The sequence below is a fragment of the Muscardinus avellanarius genome (assembly GCF_963383645.1).
Source record: "Muscardinus avellanarius genome assembly, chromosome: 16".
NCBI lineage: Eukaryota > Metazoa > Chordata > Mammalia > Rodentia > Gliridae > Muscardinus > Muscardinus avellanarius.
Window position 1 is genome coordinate 4,507,919 of NC_137802.1, and position 16,254 is coordinate 4,524,172.

Sequence of the window (16,254 nt, forward strand, 5' to 3'; positions counted from 1 at the left end):
TGTGTGTATGTGTGTGTATGTGTGTGTGTGCGCGCACAGACTCCTCCAGGGTCCTCTGTAGCCGCCATCACAAGGTCCACAGGCAGTACCTGGGAGGCTGAGACAGGAGATTCGCAGGTTCAAGGCCAGCCTCAGCAACTTAGCCAGGCCCTGTTTCAAAATAAGTAATAAAGCCGGGCGAGGTGGCGCACGCTTGTCATCCCAGCATTCAGGAGGCTGAGACCGGAGGATCTCAGACAGCCTCAGCTACTAAGTGAGGCCCCTTGCCACTCAGTGAGACCCTGTTTCCAAATAAAGGATACAAAATAGGGCTGGGGGTGTAGCTTGGAGGTCGAATGCCCCTGGGTTCCATCCCCAGACCTACAAAATAATTAATAATAATAGTAATAATAATAATAATTTGCTGTAAAATTAAGAAATTTTATTATTACAAAGATGGAAAGATGGAAACAGATATTATAACCCTACACTCAAAGGAAGGGTGTAGGGAGTCACTTGAAAATGACTTACTGGAGCTTTATTTTATTATATTATTTATTTATTTTGGTGGTACTGGGGGTGGAACCCAGAGGGTTTCTACCTCCGGGCTACACTCCCAGACCTTTTTTATACTTTATTTGGAAACAGGGTCTCACTAAGTTGCCGAGAGCCTCACTAAGTAGCTGAGGCTGGCTTCGAACGCGCGCGATCCTCCTGTCTCAGCCTCCCAAGCGCGGGGATGACAAGCGTGCACCACCGCGCCCGGCTCTTGTTACTGGAGTTTTAGATACAGAACAGGTTTTATATTCATCTGGTCCCTCGTCTTGCTTATTCAACAACCTCCCGACCTCGGCGTGAGTCCGCCATTAACTTGTGCAGGTTCTGTTTTATTTCTATGGGGATTGTGGTCGTGGGGATTATGATTATGGGGGTCTTTGGCTCGGCCAAAATACCTCCTTCCTTCTCCTTGCTGTCTAGCGTTCCACTGTATGGCTACACCACAGTTTGTGTAACAATTTCATTTGTTGAGGGAGATATGGGTTTTTAATTTTTGTTTTTGTTGTTTTGCGGTATGCTGGGGATTGAACTCCAGGGACATTCTGCCTCTGAGCTCTCCCTCTTACTTTATTTTCTGTTTTGAAACAGGGTCTCGCTAAGCTGTTGACGGGCTTGTTAAATTACTGAGGTTGGCCTTGAACCTGTGATCCTCCTGTCTCCGCTGCTAGAATTAGAGGCATAAAACACTACGCCCAGCTTGGGATCATTTTTAACATTGTATATTTAATCTGATCAGTTTAAAGTTAGTACCTGTGGAAGGTGCAAAATTTGGGTTACGTTTTTGGCCTATTGATAACCCCAGAAGGGTTTTTAACAACAGAAGATACGATTTCAGACACTCGAAATAACGCCTCGGAATCGGACAGGGGAATGGGTGTGGAACTGGGGTCTACCGTTCCCTCCCGCCCCATCTGGGCTGGCGCTCAGGCCCGATGGGGTATAAGGAGCACCTCGATCATCCCCGAAGGCGGTTTGTCCAGCAGTCTCCTCGGGAGAGGATCGTCCAGTCAATCAACAAACACTGGCCAAAGTTGCCATGTGTTGGCTTATGCTGAACTGCCCCCAGGGGGCCTGCAGTCACCCAGGACCGAGAGGCTGTAAAGGATGTTGGCCCCAGATCCAGGGGCAGGGAACCGGGGGACCAGGGAGGGGCGGGCGGATTGGCGGGTTCAGAACCGGCAACGTCGAGGCGGTTTCCCTGGTCCACGCTGGGCTCCCCGCCCCCTGGCCCCAGGGCTGCTGGCCTCCGCGGGACACCGGACTGTGTTTAAATGGCGACACTCTGCCGCGAGGTCACCAAGGGGAGGTGGTTCCTTCTTGCTGCTCAGCACAAACGCTAGGTCCAGCCTGTGAGCGCCCAGAGGCGGAGCCCGTGCCAGGAGCCGGCGAAACTCGGGAGGAAACTCCTGACACCGGCTTTCTGAGCCATTATGTGTCTGGGACGCTTTACCGGTCCCTCCGCGGAGGACCGGGCCCTCCTCTGTGCCCCGCCACGGGTCTCGGTTCTGCCTTGCGTCTCCGGCAATTATGTCCTTTCGGGTCTTGCAAAACCCGTGCGGGTAGAGGAGGCAGCTGGGTCAGGCGGCGCCTGCACTCCCGTGTGGCGCTTTCTGGGAATTTTTTTCCCCACTTTCTTACCTGCGTCTCCTCTCGCCATTCATTTTTTACTCATCCACCCATCAACCAGTGTTCGTAGACCGTCTCCTCTGGGCCCAGCCCTGGGCTGGGTCAGACTGCGACTGGGAGATGATTCAGTCCCGGGGCTGCTGGGGAAGGTGGGACCTGTGAGCAAACAGCTGGGACAGGGCCTGGGCCCTTAGCAAGGACCCTTGAAGCCAGACGCAGACCAGGGCAGCGGCGTTGGCAGGGCCAGCGAGGGGAGGGGCATCAACAGAGGCTCAGAGCCAGCCTGGCATCCTCCAGGCGCTCGCTGGGCCTGTTTCAGAAAAGACAGCCAGGCAGGGTGGCCGGGTGAGGTTGTGCCATCAGGTGGCGGGGCCGTGAGTGCCTAGAAAGGTCTGTTTTCCAAGGAGGGGCTTCCTGAGTAGGCAGCTTTGGGGGCTGGGGGAGAACCTGACCCGGTGTGGTGGCACACGCCTGTAATCCCAGGCCTGGGGAGGTTGAGACAGGAAGGTCGCAGATTTGAGGCCAGCCTCTCCAACCTTAAGGAGAGCCTGTTGCAAGGTCAAATAGGAAGCCGGGCGTGGTGGCGCACGCTCGTCATCCCAGCATTCGGGAGGCTGAGACAGGAGGATCGCGGTCCACGGCCAGCCTCAGCTACTTAGTGAGGCCCTCTGCAACTCAGTGAGACCCGGTTTCAAAATAAAAGAATAAGCCGGGCGTGGCGGCGCGCGCTTGTAATCCCCGCGCTTGGGAGGCAGAGACAGGAGGACCGCGCAGGTTCGAAGCCAGCCGCGCGCGTTGGCTTAGGAGACCCTGTTTCCAAATAAAAATGTAAAAATAGGTCTGGGAGTGTAGCCCGGAGGTAGAAGGGCTTCCAGGAACCCCAGTACCATAAAAAATAATAAATAAATAAATAAATAAATAAATTGATTAATTAAATAAAAGAATAAAAATCAGGGCTGGGGGTGGAGCTCGGAGGTGGAACGCCCCTGGGTTCCATCCCTAGTACTTCAAAAAAATAAAAAAAGGTTGAAAGCCAGAGGGTCCCCAAGGCCGATCTCTCTGAAGGGCTCCGTGGGGAAACTGAGGCCGGGGCGGGGCCGGGCGGGCCGGGCTCTGAGTGTGTGTGTCCCGCAGATGCCGTGGGCTGCGTGGTGCCCTCCGAGTGCCTGCGGGCCTGCGGGGCCGACGTCGGCTGCTCCAACATCGCGTACCCCAAGCTGGTCATGGAGCTGATGCCTGTGGGTGAGCCTGCGCCGGCGGGGCACGGAGGGGGCCTGGGGGGCGCGGAGGCCGCCGCCGGCAGAGAGAGGGAGGCCCGGCTGCAGGCCGTCTCCAGACCGTCCACCGCGCCCTCTCTTCCGAGATCCTGGGTGCCTCTTCCCACACCTCCTTCTGAGAAGGGGTTTTACACGTGGGGAAACTGAGGAACGGGGAGGGGGAGATGGATCTGTCCGAGATGATAGAACCCCAAGTCTGAGGCTGGCACTGCTCAGGGATCCCCAGTTGCCCCCGTCCCCAAGCACGGGCCCCCCAGCCTCTGCCTCCCCCAAGATACCGCAGGCCCATGGGTAGAAAAATGGCGCGGGTTTTTTTTCCCCCTCCATGTTTTTTGTGGGGGCAGCAGCAGCCCTGTCTGGCTGATACAGAGCGCTGAGCTCCCCGTCCCGGGGGCTGCGCGCTGACAGCAGCATCACGGGGGCGGCGGGGCCCAGCCAGGCCCAACAGCTGGCAGCGTCCTCAGTACTCTGCGGCCGAGCCCTTCTGCTCTGGAGGACACCGATGCCAGGGGCGTTTGACCTCCCAGTGACACCCCCTGCCTTATTTTTTATTCTTTATTTTGAAACCAGGTCTCACTGAGTGGCAGAGGGCCTCACTAAGTAGCTGAGGCTGGCCTCGAACCTGCGATCCTCCGATCCTCCCGTCTCAGCTTCCCAAGTACTGGGATCACAGTCTTGCACCGCCACGCCTGGCTGAGCAGGTTAAAGGATCACTTAACTCACTTTCCAGTAAGCCCGTCCCGCTGCCCGAGTGAACAGAGAGGGTGATGGTACGCCTGGGGACACCCAGCGAGTCAGACGCTGACCCGAGCCCAGACACCAGAGTCAGCGTGCGTCACAGCCCTGAGCCGCCCGGGTCAGGCCCGCGGGGCGGGGCTTAAACACTCCAAGAAAAAAAGCAAGCCGGGCGTGGAGGCGCACGCTTGTAAACCCAGCATTCCAGAGGCTGAGACAGGAGGCTCAGGGTTCGAGGACAGCCTTAACTACTTAGCGAGGCCCTCTGCAACTCAGTGAGACCCTGTTTCAAAATAAAGAATAAAAAATAGGGCTGGGGGTGGAGCTCAGAGGTAGCATGCCACGGGGTTTCATCCCCAGTAACACACACACACACACACACACACACACACACACACACACACACACAAATTGCAAGTGTGCTTGGAGACAGAATTAAAGAAAGGCCCAAGCCGGGCGTGGTGGGCACGCTTGTAATCCCCGTGCTTGGGAGGCGGAGACAGGAGGATCGCGCAGGTTCGAAGCCAGCCTCAGCTACTTAGTGAGGCTCTCAGCAACTTAGTGAGACCCTGTTTCCAAATAAAATATAAAATAGGTCTGGGAGTATAGCCTGGAGGTAGAAAGCCTCTGGGTTCCACCCCCAGTACCACAGAAAGAAAGAAAGAAAGAAAGAAAGAAAGAAAGAAAGAAAGAAAGAAAGGGAAAGGAAAGGAAAGGAAAGGAAAGGAAAGGAAAGAAAAGAAAGGCACAGAGAGGAAAAGAGTCCAGCCTCAAGCCACACAGCACTGTGTATTTCCTTTGGCCTCCCCCTTCCCCGGGATCGGCAGCCCTCCGTCCCTCCTTTTCAGACAGTAGCTGGGGTGTCTTCTCTCTCCCCTGGGGGACCCCGGCTGCTCCTGCGCAGAGCCAGGAGACAGGAATTGCAGAGGCTGGGTGAGAAGGCCCGGGGCTGGGGCGGGACGGTCAGCACGCCAGCATCCCGCCCATGAGGTCATGGTGTGGAAGTCCCGGGTCAGCTCTGCAGGTTCCAACAGCCGCCTCGGGATTACCCTGAGGCCCAGCCGCCTGCGGCGGCCTCCCGGCCTCCTGGCCTCCAGTTGGGGGGGAGGCTGCGACCAAGGGGACCCCGTGCAATCCAGCTTAGTCCTTAGTGACCAGAGGGGGTTATGGGCTTCCCGGGCGTCACACAGCGAGTCCGCTGGGGAGCCCGGGGTGCGGGCAGGAGGGGCGCCCCGGCTCCGGGCAGGGTCACAGCGAGCCCCCGCGCCCCGCCCAGGTCTGCGAGGACTCATGATCGCCGTGATGATGGCCGCACTCATGTCGTCCCTGACGTCCATTTTTAACAGCAGCAGCACGCTCTTCACCATGGACATCTGGAGGCGGCTGCGGCCCCTGGCCGGCGAGCGGGAGCTGCTGCTGGTGGGGCGGTATGGTTTTGGGGGGCGGGGGCACGGGGGGGCGATCAGGCTGTCGCAGTCCCTGTGACCAGCTCAGGAGGCTCGACCCGAGCGCGTAGGTTTTGAGGGATGTGTAAGAGTTTGCCAGGCCAGGGCCACGGCGGCACCGTCACGGGCCCCAATCACCCCGCATCTCCCTTCCCCCCACCCCCGCTGGACAACGTGGAGGGTTCCGAGATCTCTGCTCCCGATCCGGAGGCCTCCCCTCGGAGCGGGCTGTGGCCCCAGGACCCTCGTTCTTCCTGACCACAGGGTGGGGGCCTGTGGAGGCTGCAGGGCATGCTGGGGGCAGAAGGGACCCGGGCAGGGTGGAAGCACAGCCTTGGGATTTGGGGTTCCCTTGGCAGCTGGGCGGTGAGAGGCGAGGCCCGGCCTGCTGCAGGGCCGGCCCCCCACACCCACCAGAGATGCTGAGTCTGGGGTTGGAGGCGGAGCCGGCTAATGGAGGCCTGCCTGGGCTTTGAAGAGGGGTTAATTAGCCTTAATGGAGCCCGCACCTCCCGCCTCCACCCTCTCCCTGGGGCCTGGCAGGGAAGGAGGGAGGTGCAGGTGGGGGGGGACCCACACACCCCAAGTCTCCTGTGCTCCTGGCCGGGTCTGGAGGGTCCCCTCCCATGTGGGGGAGAGGAGTGTCAGCTGGCAGGTGGGGGTCAGCCAAGGGGATCATGGAACCTGGCCCCGGCTTATCCCTTAATGGGGCGCCGGGGCCCCTCCGCCTAGCTGACGGCCCCCTCTGGACGGTCTGTTTTCATTGCTGGACCCGCACCAGGCAGGCTCCCAGAGCCGCTCCCTGCACCGGGGGCAGCCCTCCCAGGACGCCGGGCGGCAGGGGGACCGGGTCCAGGAGGGATGCAGGTGGGAGAAATGGCTGGCCAAGGGATGGAGGGGCTGCGTGGCTGCCCACCAGCAGGCCCCGGTCCCGACACAGCGCCCACGGTGCCCTGAACTACAGAGGAGAAGCCTGGGGCTCCCAGCCGGGGGCGGGAACAGGTTCTGCAGAGGCCGAGGGGAGCCCCCAGGCCCCCGGGCTGTGGCCTGCACGGGCCAGGCAGCGCTGGGGGGACAGGCCCAACCCGGGGGCAGGTGTGGGAGCCGGGGGGAGGGCTGAGGCGCTGGGGCCCGCTGCCGCCCGCAGGCTGGTCATCGTGGTGCTCATCGGCGTGAGCGTGGCCTGGATCCCGGTGCTGCAAGGCTCCAACAGCGGCCAGCTCTTCATCTACATGCAGTCGGTGACCAGCTCCCTGGCCCCGCCCCTCACCGCCATCTTCATCCTGGGCATCTTCTGGCGCCGCGCCAACGAGCAGGTGAGCGGGCGGGGCCTTGGTCCTACGCCCCGCCCCCGCGAAAGGGCTGGCTCTTGGGGCGTGGTCTCCTTCCCAGCCCCACCCCTGCTGGCTCTTGGGGGCGGGGCCCTTATCCCATGCCCCGCCCCTCACAGAAGGGCTGGTCATTTGGGGGCGGGGCCTTCATCCCATGCCCCGCCCCTCACAGAAGGCCTGGTCGTTTGGGGGCGGGGCCTTCATCCCATGCCCCGCCTCTCACAAGGGCTGGCCTTTGGGGGCGTGGTCTTCCCAGGCCCCACCCCTGCAGAGGCGCCAGCCCCTTGGGGGCGGGGCCTTTAGCACATGCCCCGCCTCTCACCGAAGGGCTGGCCCTTGGGGGTGTGGTCTTCTTCCCAGGCCCCACCCCTGCAGGGGAGCTGGCACCTTGGGGGCGGGGCCTTCTGGCTCTGGGGGCGGGGCCTTCTCCCAAGTCCCACCCTCCTCCGCAGGGGGCCTTCTGGGGCCTGATGGCCGGCCTGGCCCTGGGCGCGCTGAGGCTGGTCCTGGAGTTCCTGTACCCCGTCCCGCCGTGCGGCGAGCTGGACGAAAGGCCGGCCATCCTCCGCAACATCCACTACCTGCACTTCGCCATCGTCCTCTTCGCGCTCACGGTCATCGTCGTGGCGGCCATAAGCCTGCTGACCCCTCCGCCCCAGAGCGCCCAGGTGAGCCCGCGCCGCCTCAGCCGCGCCCTGCAGTCCCTGCCTCCAGAATCGCCGGCCCTGACCTCTGTCCATCTTGATCCCTGACCCGCCCTGCCGCGCCCGCCCTCCGTGCAGGTGGAGAACCTTACCTGGTGGACGCTGGCGCGGGACCTGGCCCTGGGAGTCAAGCCAGGTACACGGGCGCCCCGAGGCCGCGGGCACGGGCCCACGGCGCCGTCTCACCTGTCCCCCCCCCACCCCCCCAGGTGACCCCCAGGCGTCCCGGAGACACAGGTTTTGGGCCCGCGTGTGCGGCGTCAACGCCATCCTGCTCATGTGCGTCAACATCTTCTTCTACGCCTACTTTGCCTGACCTGTCCGGGGTGGGGAAGGCGGGGACCGCGCCTCAGGGCCACCTCCTGTCCCTAACCTGGACGCCGAGGCCGGAGCGGGCGGGCTGCCCCCACCCCGGCGGGCTCGGTGACCCGCGGAGCCCCGAAAAACCAGGGGGAGTGGGGTAAATGGGGAAAGTATGAGATTTCAAAGATGTGCAATGAAATTTCGGACGGACATCCTTGCATCGGTTTCAAGGTTTTTATTCTGAATACACAAGCCCAGGTTGGGAATAGTGGAGTCGGCCAGGGCTGGGGGCTTGCAGGGTCTTGGGCTGCCCTGGGCCCAGAGAGACCCACACAGGCCTCGGCCAGGGGCCCTCGCTCCCCAAGGGGCTGCGGCCATCTCCCCGGCCTGTGGCAGCGGACAGACGTGCCTCCCTCCCTCAGTCACGGGCCCTTTGTTGGCCTCATACCCAAGGCCTCCCCCAGGCCCAGTTCAATTTTTCTACACCGAAAAGCGCTGTGCAGGCCGCTGGGGCCCCGGCAGGTGTCCCGCACCCCGGGCCGCCTGCCCCGATCCGTCCTGCTGGACATCAAAACCCAGCGCTGGCCCCATCTCGGCATGTGGTCCATCCACAGATTGTCATGTCCACCTGTTAAGTCCAGGCCCCTCAGGTTGAGCCAGGCCTGTGCCATCCTGAGGGCGGCCCTGCAACCCAGCAGGCCCGAGGTGACCCCACCATCACGCCCAGGGTTCTCCGGGTTGAGCCCCAAGTCTGTGGATGGGCACCCGTAGGCCCCGAATCGTGACGTCACACCGCAGTGGGCCAATGGGGAGCAGCCGGTCGGAACCCGTCCCCAGCGCGCTCCACCAGGCTGAGTCTGTGCTGAGCGGCGGGGCAGCCTGGAGCCCGGCCCCGCAAGGCTCTGGGCCCGGGGCGTCCGCGTCGTCCCTGGGGCTGGGGTCGCGGCTCTGGTCACAGGTGCACCGGCTGCACGTAGCTGCGCGGGAAGAAGCCGACGCGCCCGCAGGCCCGGCCCTGCCACCAGTGCGGGTCAGGGCGCCCCAGCACCTCAATGACGTCCCCGCGGCGGAAGCTGAGCTGCGAAGGGTCCTGGGCCGAGAAGTCGAACTGGGCCTGGGCAAAGCAGGCCCGGGGGGGCTGCGAGTGAGCAAGCAGAGGCCGCGGTCAGCAGGGCCCCCGCTGTCCCCGCGGAGGCCCCCAGGGCGGAGGGGAGAGTGGGGGCCACCCAGCACCCCCGAGCGGCCTGCACGCAGGTCTGGGCCTTGTGCGCTGTAAAGGGGGGCCCAGCGCGGAGGGGAGAGTGGGGGCCAACCCAGCACCCCGGAGCGTGGGCCTTGTGCACTGTAAGGGGGTGTCCAGCCCAGAGGGGTGCCCTAGCTGCTTCCTGCTGGGTCCAGCTCTGCCTGAACCCCAAGAGTGACCTTGGGTCCAGCCCTGCCCTCCCGCAGGCCTCCTTCCCTCAACTGCCCGTGGCAGCTGGACACACGCTCTGCGGCACATCTGTGTGACGCCCCGCCCGTCCCACCAGGGTCTTGGCTCTGAGCCCACAGAACTCCATCAGGGCCGCTGATAGGATCAGCAGAGGCGCCATAATTAAGCACACTCTGCCCAGGAAGGAGGGGGTGGGAGGATCTCTGGGGACGGCGCTGGGACCCACTAGACAGTCAGCCAGGTGCCGAGACCCTCCGCTGCCCCCTGCCTCCCTCGCCCTCTCCCTGGGGAGGGTCCACCATCGAGGGCCGCGTCCCCAAGCGCTGGGGTGTTCAGGTCCCAGCCTCCTGCCCCAGGCCCTGCCAACGCCCCCTTCCCCAGGAAAACAGCGCATCCGGCTAATAATGACCCCGTTGGCCCGGTCATCATCCTGACGGGCCCCGGGGCCCCCTGATGACAGGGCCGGTGGCAGGTGGCTGTTACTGTGCGGTCGAGGGGCGCACGCACACCCCGCGCCCGCCTCCGCCCGCGCCCGCCTCCCCACCAGGGCCCAGGCCCGCCCGACCTTGAGCTGCGGCTCCTCGTCCCGCAGGAAGACCTGGCGCCTCTTGGCGATGGTGGTGGTGCGGTAGAAGTCCACCATCTGGTTGAGGGAGTCGAACTTCTGGTCCCACAGGAAGTACTTCCCCGAGGCCTCACGCAGTACCTTGAAGTGCTGTACTTGGTCCCCGTAGCTAGGAGAGAGGACCCGGGCTGCCTCACACCCCGGCCGGGCGGGGCTCCCCTGGGGACCCCCATTGGTGGGGATATACGGGGGCCTAAGAATACGGGGTGAAGGGTGCGACTCTGGACCAGGGCACGCCATGGCTGTGTGGCTGAACCTCTTGGAACCTGTTTCCTTGGGATGACACTTTGCAGCTTCTTGGCGACCAAAAGCCCCTCCCGGGGGCACAACTTGGCTCCCACAGGCCTTAAACATCCCCCCAGGTTTTTTTTTTTTTTTTTCCTCAATACTAGAGATGAAACCCAGGGGCATTCTACCTCTGAGCTATAGTCCCAGTCCTGTGTTTTTTTTTTTTTTTCTTTCTTTCTTTCTTTCTGTAAATGTAAGTAATTTTATTATAACAAAAACAGAAAGAAGGGACAGATTAAAGCCTTATACTAGAGGGGGTGTAGCGGAGTAAATTGAAAATAAGTTACTCCCCAGCCCTATTTTTTATTCTTTATTTGGAAACAGGGTCTCACTGAGTTGCGGAGGGCCTCACTAAGTAGCCGAGGCTGTCCGCGAACCGCGATCCTCCGGTCTCAGCCTCCCAAGAACTGGGATGACAAGCGTGCGCCACCGCGCCCGGCTTACCATCCCCCCAGTTTTGACATCCTCCTCCCTTCCCAGCCTTGGCGGTCCCTTGGGGAGTAAAACCTAACGTCATCCTGACTCAGATCAGAGCGGAGCACAGGATTGCTGGAGGCCTCGTGCCCCCTCCCCCCTGAACCTTCTATGGCTCCTCACTGCCCTCAGGATAAAGTCTGAACAGCTCAGACTCCAGACCTGGCTCTAATTACACGTCCAGCCTGGTTTCCTTCCTATCTTTTCTGACACAGCCTCTTTTTTTCTTCTCATCTCCCAGCCCCCGCTCGGTCTTCTAGCCCCCCACCACCAAGTTGTCCCAAGTCCCTTCCAGCTGGGCTGGGGACAGGGACAGGGACCAGGGCCCCGCCTTGAGCCTCCCTCGCCACCAGGGCGCTGCCGGGATGGGGCTGAGGGTGGTGCTGGGGACAGTGGGCGGCCGCAGCTCTGGCGACTCCCTGCCCGACTGCAGGGCCGGCAGGGCCTGCCTCGCCGCCCGGGAGGAGCCAGTCGGGCCCTTTGCACAGTGGGGAAACTGAGGCCCCAGGTGCGGCCCCAACCCATCCAGAGCTGCACAGCAAGAAAGGCTGGGTCTAGCCGGGTGTGGTGGTACAGCATCGGGGAGGTTGAGACAGGAGGATCGCGGCTCGCAGACAGCCTCAGCTACTTAGTGAGGTCCTCCGCAACTCAGTGAGACCCTGTTTAAAAGTAAAGAATCGCCGGGCGTGGTGGCGCACGCTTGTCATCCCCGCGCTTGGGAGGCAGAGACAGGAGGATCGCGCAGGTTCGAAGCCAGCCCCGCCCGCTGGCTTAGGAGACCCTGTTTCCAAATAAAATGTAAAAATAGGTCTGGGAGTGTAGCCCGGAGATAGAAGGGCTTCCAGGAACCCCAGTACCACCAAAAATAAATAAATAAATAAATAAAATAAAATAAATAAAAAAATAAAAAAAATAAAATAAAAGTAAAGAATCAAAAAATAGGGCTAGAGCCGGGCGTGATGGCGCACGCTTGTCATCCTGGCATCCGGGAGGCTGAGACCGGAGGATCGCGGTTCGCAGACAGCCTCAGCTCCTTAGTGAGGCCCTCCGCAACTCAGTGAGGCCCTGTGTCAAAATAAGGAATAAGCCGGGCGCGGTGGCGCAAGCTCGTCATCCCAGCATTCGGGAGGCTGAGACCGGAGGATCGCGGTTCGCGGCCAGCCTCGGCTCCTTAGCGAGGCCCTCCGCGACTCAGTGAGACCCTGTTTCCAAATAAAGAATAAAAAATAGGGCAGGGGGTGTAGCTCGGAGGTCGCATGTCCCTGGGTTCCATCCCCAGTACTGCAAAAAATTAATTAACTAATTAATTAAAAGAAAGGCCGGTCGGGCAACCTTGCGGGCTCCAGCATGTTCCGATCGATTATGTGTTCACAATAGCAATTGTCATCACAATTAATAACGCCCCAGATCCTCGTCCCGGGCCAGGTCCCACTCTGCCCCATGGAGCAGGCCCGCCCTGCCCAGACTCTCCACCGCCCAACTGCGCCCGTCCCACCATGCCCGCTGCGCCAGGGTGCCGAGCCCCCTGCCGGGGACGGGAGGGAGGCCTGGGCTGGAGAAGACCTCAGGGCCTCACTAAGTAGCGGAGGCTGGCCTCGAACCCAGATCCTTCTGTCTCAGTACTAGGATTACAAGTGTGTACACCATGCCTGGCTACTTTATGTTTTATTTGGAAGCAAAGTCTACATTGCTGAGGATATCACTAAGTTGCTGATGCTGGCCTTGAAACCGCGACCCTCCTGTCTCGGCCTCCCAAGTACTGGGATGACAGGCGCGCACCACCGCGCCCGGCTTTACCCCGCTTTCTGTTCCGTTCCTCCACATATCAGCCCTGGGGCTGGCATGCTGCTTTGCTAAAGGTTTAAGAATGAACAGACGTGAGGCTGAGCGTTTGCTCAGTAGTTAGGGCTTGCCTGGCGTGCGCGAGACCCTCGGTCCCATCCCAGGACAGGAAAGAAGGAATGAGGGAAGAGTCAAAGGTCATTGAGGACCCCACCCCACCCCAGGCCAGTGCAATGCAAGGGTCCAAACCTACGGGAAAGTCAGTCCCTCTGAGTGTCTGTCTCTCACTTGTAAACACACCCCCAGTATCTTGTACACATTTCTTCCAGCTAGAAGAAATTCTTTCCAAATTCTTTTTTCTTTTCCATTTCTTTCCTTTCCTCTTTCTTTCTTTCTTTTTGGCGGGTCTGGGGATGGAACCACTCAGGGGCATTCTACCTCCCAGCTAATACCCCAGCCCTATTTTTTTTTTATTCTTTATTTTCGTTTTGTTTTGTTTGGGTGGTACTGGGGTTCCTGGAAGCCCTTTTACCTCCGGGCTACACTCCCAGACCTATTTTATACTTTTTATTTGGAAACAGGGTCTCTTAAGCCAGTGCGGCTGGCTTCGAACCTGCAGGATCCTCCTGTCTCAGCCTCCCAAGCGCGGGGATGACAAGCGTGCCCACCACGCCCAGCATAATTCTTTATTTTGAAACAGGGTCTCACTGAGTTGCAGAGGGCCTCACTAAGTAGCTGAGGCTGTCCGCGAACTGTTATCTTCCCGTCTTAGCCTCCCAAATGCTGGGATTACAAGCCTGCGCCACCACGCCCAGCCCTTTTATTTTTATTACTGTTGTTGTTGTTGTTGTTATTATTATTATTATTATTAATACATTTTGCTGTACTGGGGATGTAACTCAGGGGCATTCTACCTCTGAGTGACACCACCAGGCCTATTTTTTATTCTTCATTTTTGGGTTTTTTTTGTGGTTTTTTTTTGTGGTACTGGGGTTCCTGGAAGCCCTTCTACCTCCGGGCTACACTCCCAGACCTATTTTTATATTTTTATTTGGAAACAGTCTCTTAAACCAGCGCGGCTGGCTTTGAACCTGCGCAATCGTCCTGTCTCCGCCTCCCAAGTGCGGGAATTACAAGCGTGCGCCACCACGCCCGGCTATTCTTTATTTTTGAAACAGGGTCTCACTGAGGTTGACCACAAACCGCGATCCTCCTGTCACAGCCTCCCAAATGCTGGGGTTACAAGTGTGCACCCCTACACCCGGCTGGCTGTCCCCTTCCTACAGCCCACACTTTGCCCGGCCATGTCCCCTCCCCTCCGCCTGTTCTTGGCCTGAGTCACCCTGCAAGGCCCAGATGGGGCCTCGGGGGGCCAGCGGCCGCCCCGGGGGCCTCCCCAGGCCTGCACCCCGCCCACCGGGCCCAGGGCCTTTGGGGAGTAGGACGGGAGGGGGCAGGCTCCCGCGGCCCTGACCAGGGAGGCCTGGGTCCTGAGCAGCCGGTCCTGCCCAGCGGGTTTTTCTGGCCTCAGAGAAGACAGTAACAGTTCAAAGAGGAAAAATAGGGCTGCAGTGGGTGGGGACGGCAGCCCGGGACGCCCCTATTCACCTCCCCGGACCCGGGTGCAGACGCTGCCGCCCGATGGGGGACCTACATCGGGAGTGGCCTCTGTCTCTGGCCTCAGTTTACCCATCAGCGAACAGGGAGGGGGTCGGTGTAGCCGAAGGAGACAGAGCTCTGCGGGTCCAAAGGCAGACGAGGGCGGCGAGGCCCGTGTCAGTGGCCCAGCAGCGCCCTCCTGTGTGACCTCGAGCAAGTAACTGTCCCTCTCTGGGCTTCCTCTTCCTTCCCTTGAAACCAGGCTCCCGGGGACCTCGCACATCACTCCTCCTCTTCCTCCGGCTTTGCAAGCGCCCCGCCCTCCCTGCCTGACAGGACACCCCACCCGTTCCCTGCAGCGGTTTTCCCAGAGAAAATTAGGTAAGATAATCCTAGGTCTTATATAATTTGCCACTCATTAGTTGGCTGTCGCCCAGCGCAGGGCAAGCGCCTGGCAGGGCACGGAGCTTGTCCTGCGCTGTGGCCCCACGTCCAGCCTGGGGACCCGGCCTGGCACCGGGCAGGGGCTGGGCGGCTGGGCGGGCGAGGCTCACACGTGCATCGACTCCTGGGCACTCCTGGTAGGAGCGGGCGCAAAATGTCACCTGTCATTAGAGTCCCCCGCCTGCCGCTCCCCGCAGGAGGCGACGGCCCTTTGTAAACGCCAGGGCGGCCACTGGAAGCCCATAAACCCCGCCTCTGACGGCTTTATGGGGCTTGGCAGGAGACGCCACGAGGGCTCGGCGTTCTCACGTGCCCGGGCGGGGACCCTCCTCTGACCCTGGCCCCATCTGCCCCGTGGCCTGCCGCGCTGGCCCCGACGGCCGCGGGGTCACCCGACTTCCCCGGTGCCTGGGATCACGTCTCCAGGTCCAGGGCACAGCCCAGAGAGGGCCAGAGTGCTGGGAGGTTGCAGGGCACGTGCGGAGGGAAGCCGGGAGGGGGGCCGGCTGCCTGCCCAGCCCCCCAGCAGGCTGTCATGGGCGGGCCCTGTGGCCTGGGGCAAACACTAGCCATCACCATAGCTAGTTTCTGAGCACTTACCATTATTATTATTATTATTATTATTATTATTATTATTATTATATTTTTTGACAGTACTGGGAGTGGAACCCAGAGGCATTCTATCTCTGCGCCACACCCCAGCCCTATTATTTATTTATTTATTTATTAATTATTTATTTTTTCGGCACTGGGGATGGAACCCAGGGGCATTCTACCTCCAAGTGACACCCCCAGCCCTATTATTTTATTGTTTATTTTGAGACAGGGTCTCACAGTGTTGCAAGGGGCCTCCCTAAGTAGCTGAGGCTGTCTGTGAACCGCGATCCTCCTGTCTCAGCCTCCCAAGCGCTGGGATCACAAGCGTGCGCCACCACGCCCAGCTCCCAGCCCTACTTTTTATTCTTTATTTTGAAACAGGGTCTCACTGAGCCGCCGAGGGCTTCACTGAGTAGCTGAGGCAGGCCTCGAACCCAGATCCTCCTGTCTCAGCCTCCCGAGTGCCGGGTGACGAACTGCGCGCCCCCACGCGGGGCTCTGAGCGCTCACGTTGGTTATACGACTGATTTCTATGTAGAAAACAGAGGGTCCGAGAATCACCTGCCCAGCATTACCCAGCAAGCAGATACCAGAGTTGAGACTTGCTCAAAATCCCACTCTCCTCATCGCCTGTCCCGCCCGAGACCCCTGCCGGGCATCCCCCCAGGACCACCGAAAAGCCCTTCACAGCCGACCAGGCCCGGGAGCGATCGAGGCACGAGCGCCCCCTGGCGGTGCGGGCGCGATGTGCAAGCGCGGCGGGCGCCCGGGCGGCTCCGGGCTCCGAGGGGGCGCCCGGCCAGGGCTCGGGGGGCCGGGGCGGGCCAGGCCTCCTCTGAGCAGCGCGGTCATTCGGCCTGACCCCACCCGAGAGCCGCGCGCTGGCCGGTGCCATGCTGGGCTGGGCGCTGTGCCCGGGCGCAGGCTGCGCTTCCCGCGGGCGCCGGCAGGGGGCAGCATCGGACCGGCGGCCGCGCCCCTGGGCTCGGAAGCCCCAAGTCCGTGGGGTTTGCAGGGAGCTGGTGGGACCCGCGGGGAGTCCCGGCCGCCGCCGC

The 16,254-nt window shown here is 60.9% G+C and overlaps 2 protein-coding genes across 5 annotated transcripts in view; one reads left to right on the top strand and one right to left on the bottom strand.

The window, feature by feature from the left end:
- The window catches only part of SLC5A10 (solute carrier family 5 member 10), a gene marked incomplete at both ends in the record, with an annotated part of 54,587 nt that extends 46,616 nt beyond the window's left edge, over positions 1–7,971 (top strand). For 3 of the 4 annotated variants that reach the window (XM_080713446.1, XM_080713447.1, XM_080713448.1), the window contains 6 exons: positions 3,298–3,405; positions 5,452–5,602; positions 6,768–6,936; positions 7,404–7,619; positions 7,734–7,791; positions 7,865–7,971. In XM_080713446.1, the coding sequence (XP_080569572.1) occupies positions 3,298–3,405; positions 5,452–5,602; positions 6,768–6,936; positions 7,404–7,619; positions 7,734–7,791; positions 7,865–7,971 (809 nt within the window). The remainder of the gene's footprint in view (positions 1–3,297; positions 3,406–5,451; positions 5,603–6,767; positions 6,937–7,403; positions 7,620–7,733; positions 7,792–7,864) is intronic. The other variant, XM_080713449.1, reaches the window with a different exon arrangement.
- Positions 7,972–8,910: 939 nt separating this feature from the next.
- GRAP (GRB2 related adaptor protein) overlaps positions 8,911–16,254 on the bottom strand; it is a gene marked incomplete at both ends in the record, with an annotated part of 13,302 nt that continues 5,958 nt past the window's right edge. The window contains 2 exons of the mRNA XM_080712111.1: positions 8,911–9,096; positions 9,956–10,124. Of these exons, the coding sequence (XP_080568237.1) occupies positions 8,911–9,096; positions 9,956–10,124 (355 nt within the window). The remainder of the gene's footprint in view (positions 9,097–9,955; positions 10,125–16,254) is intronic.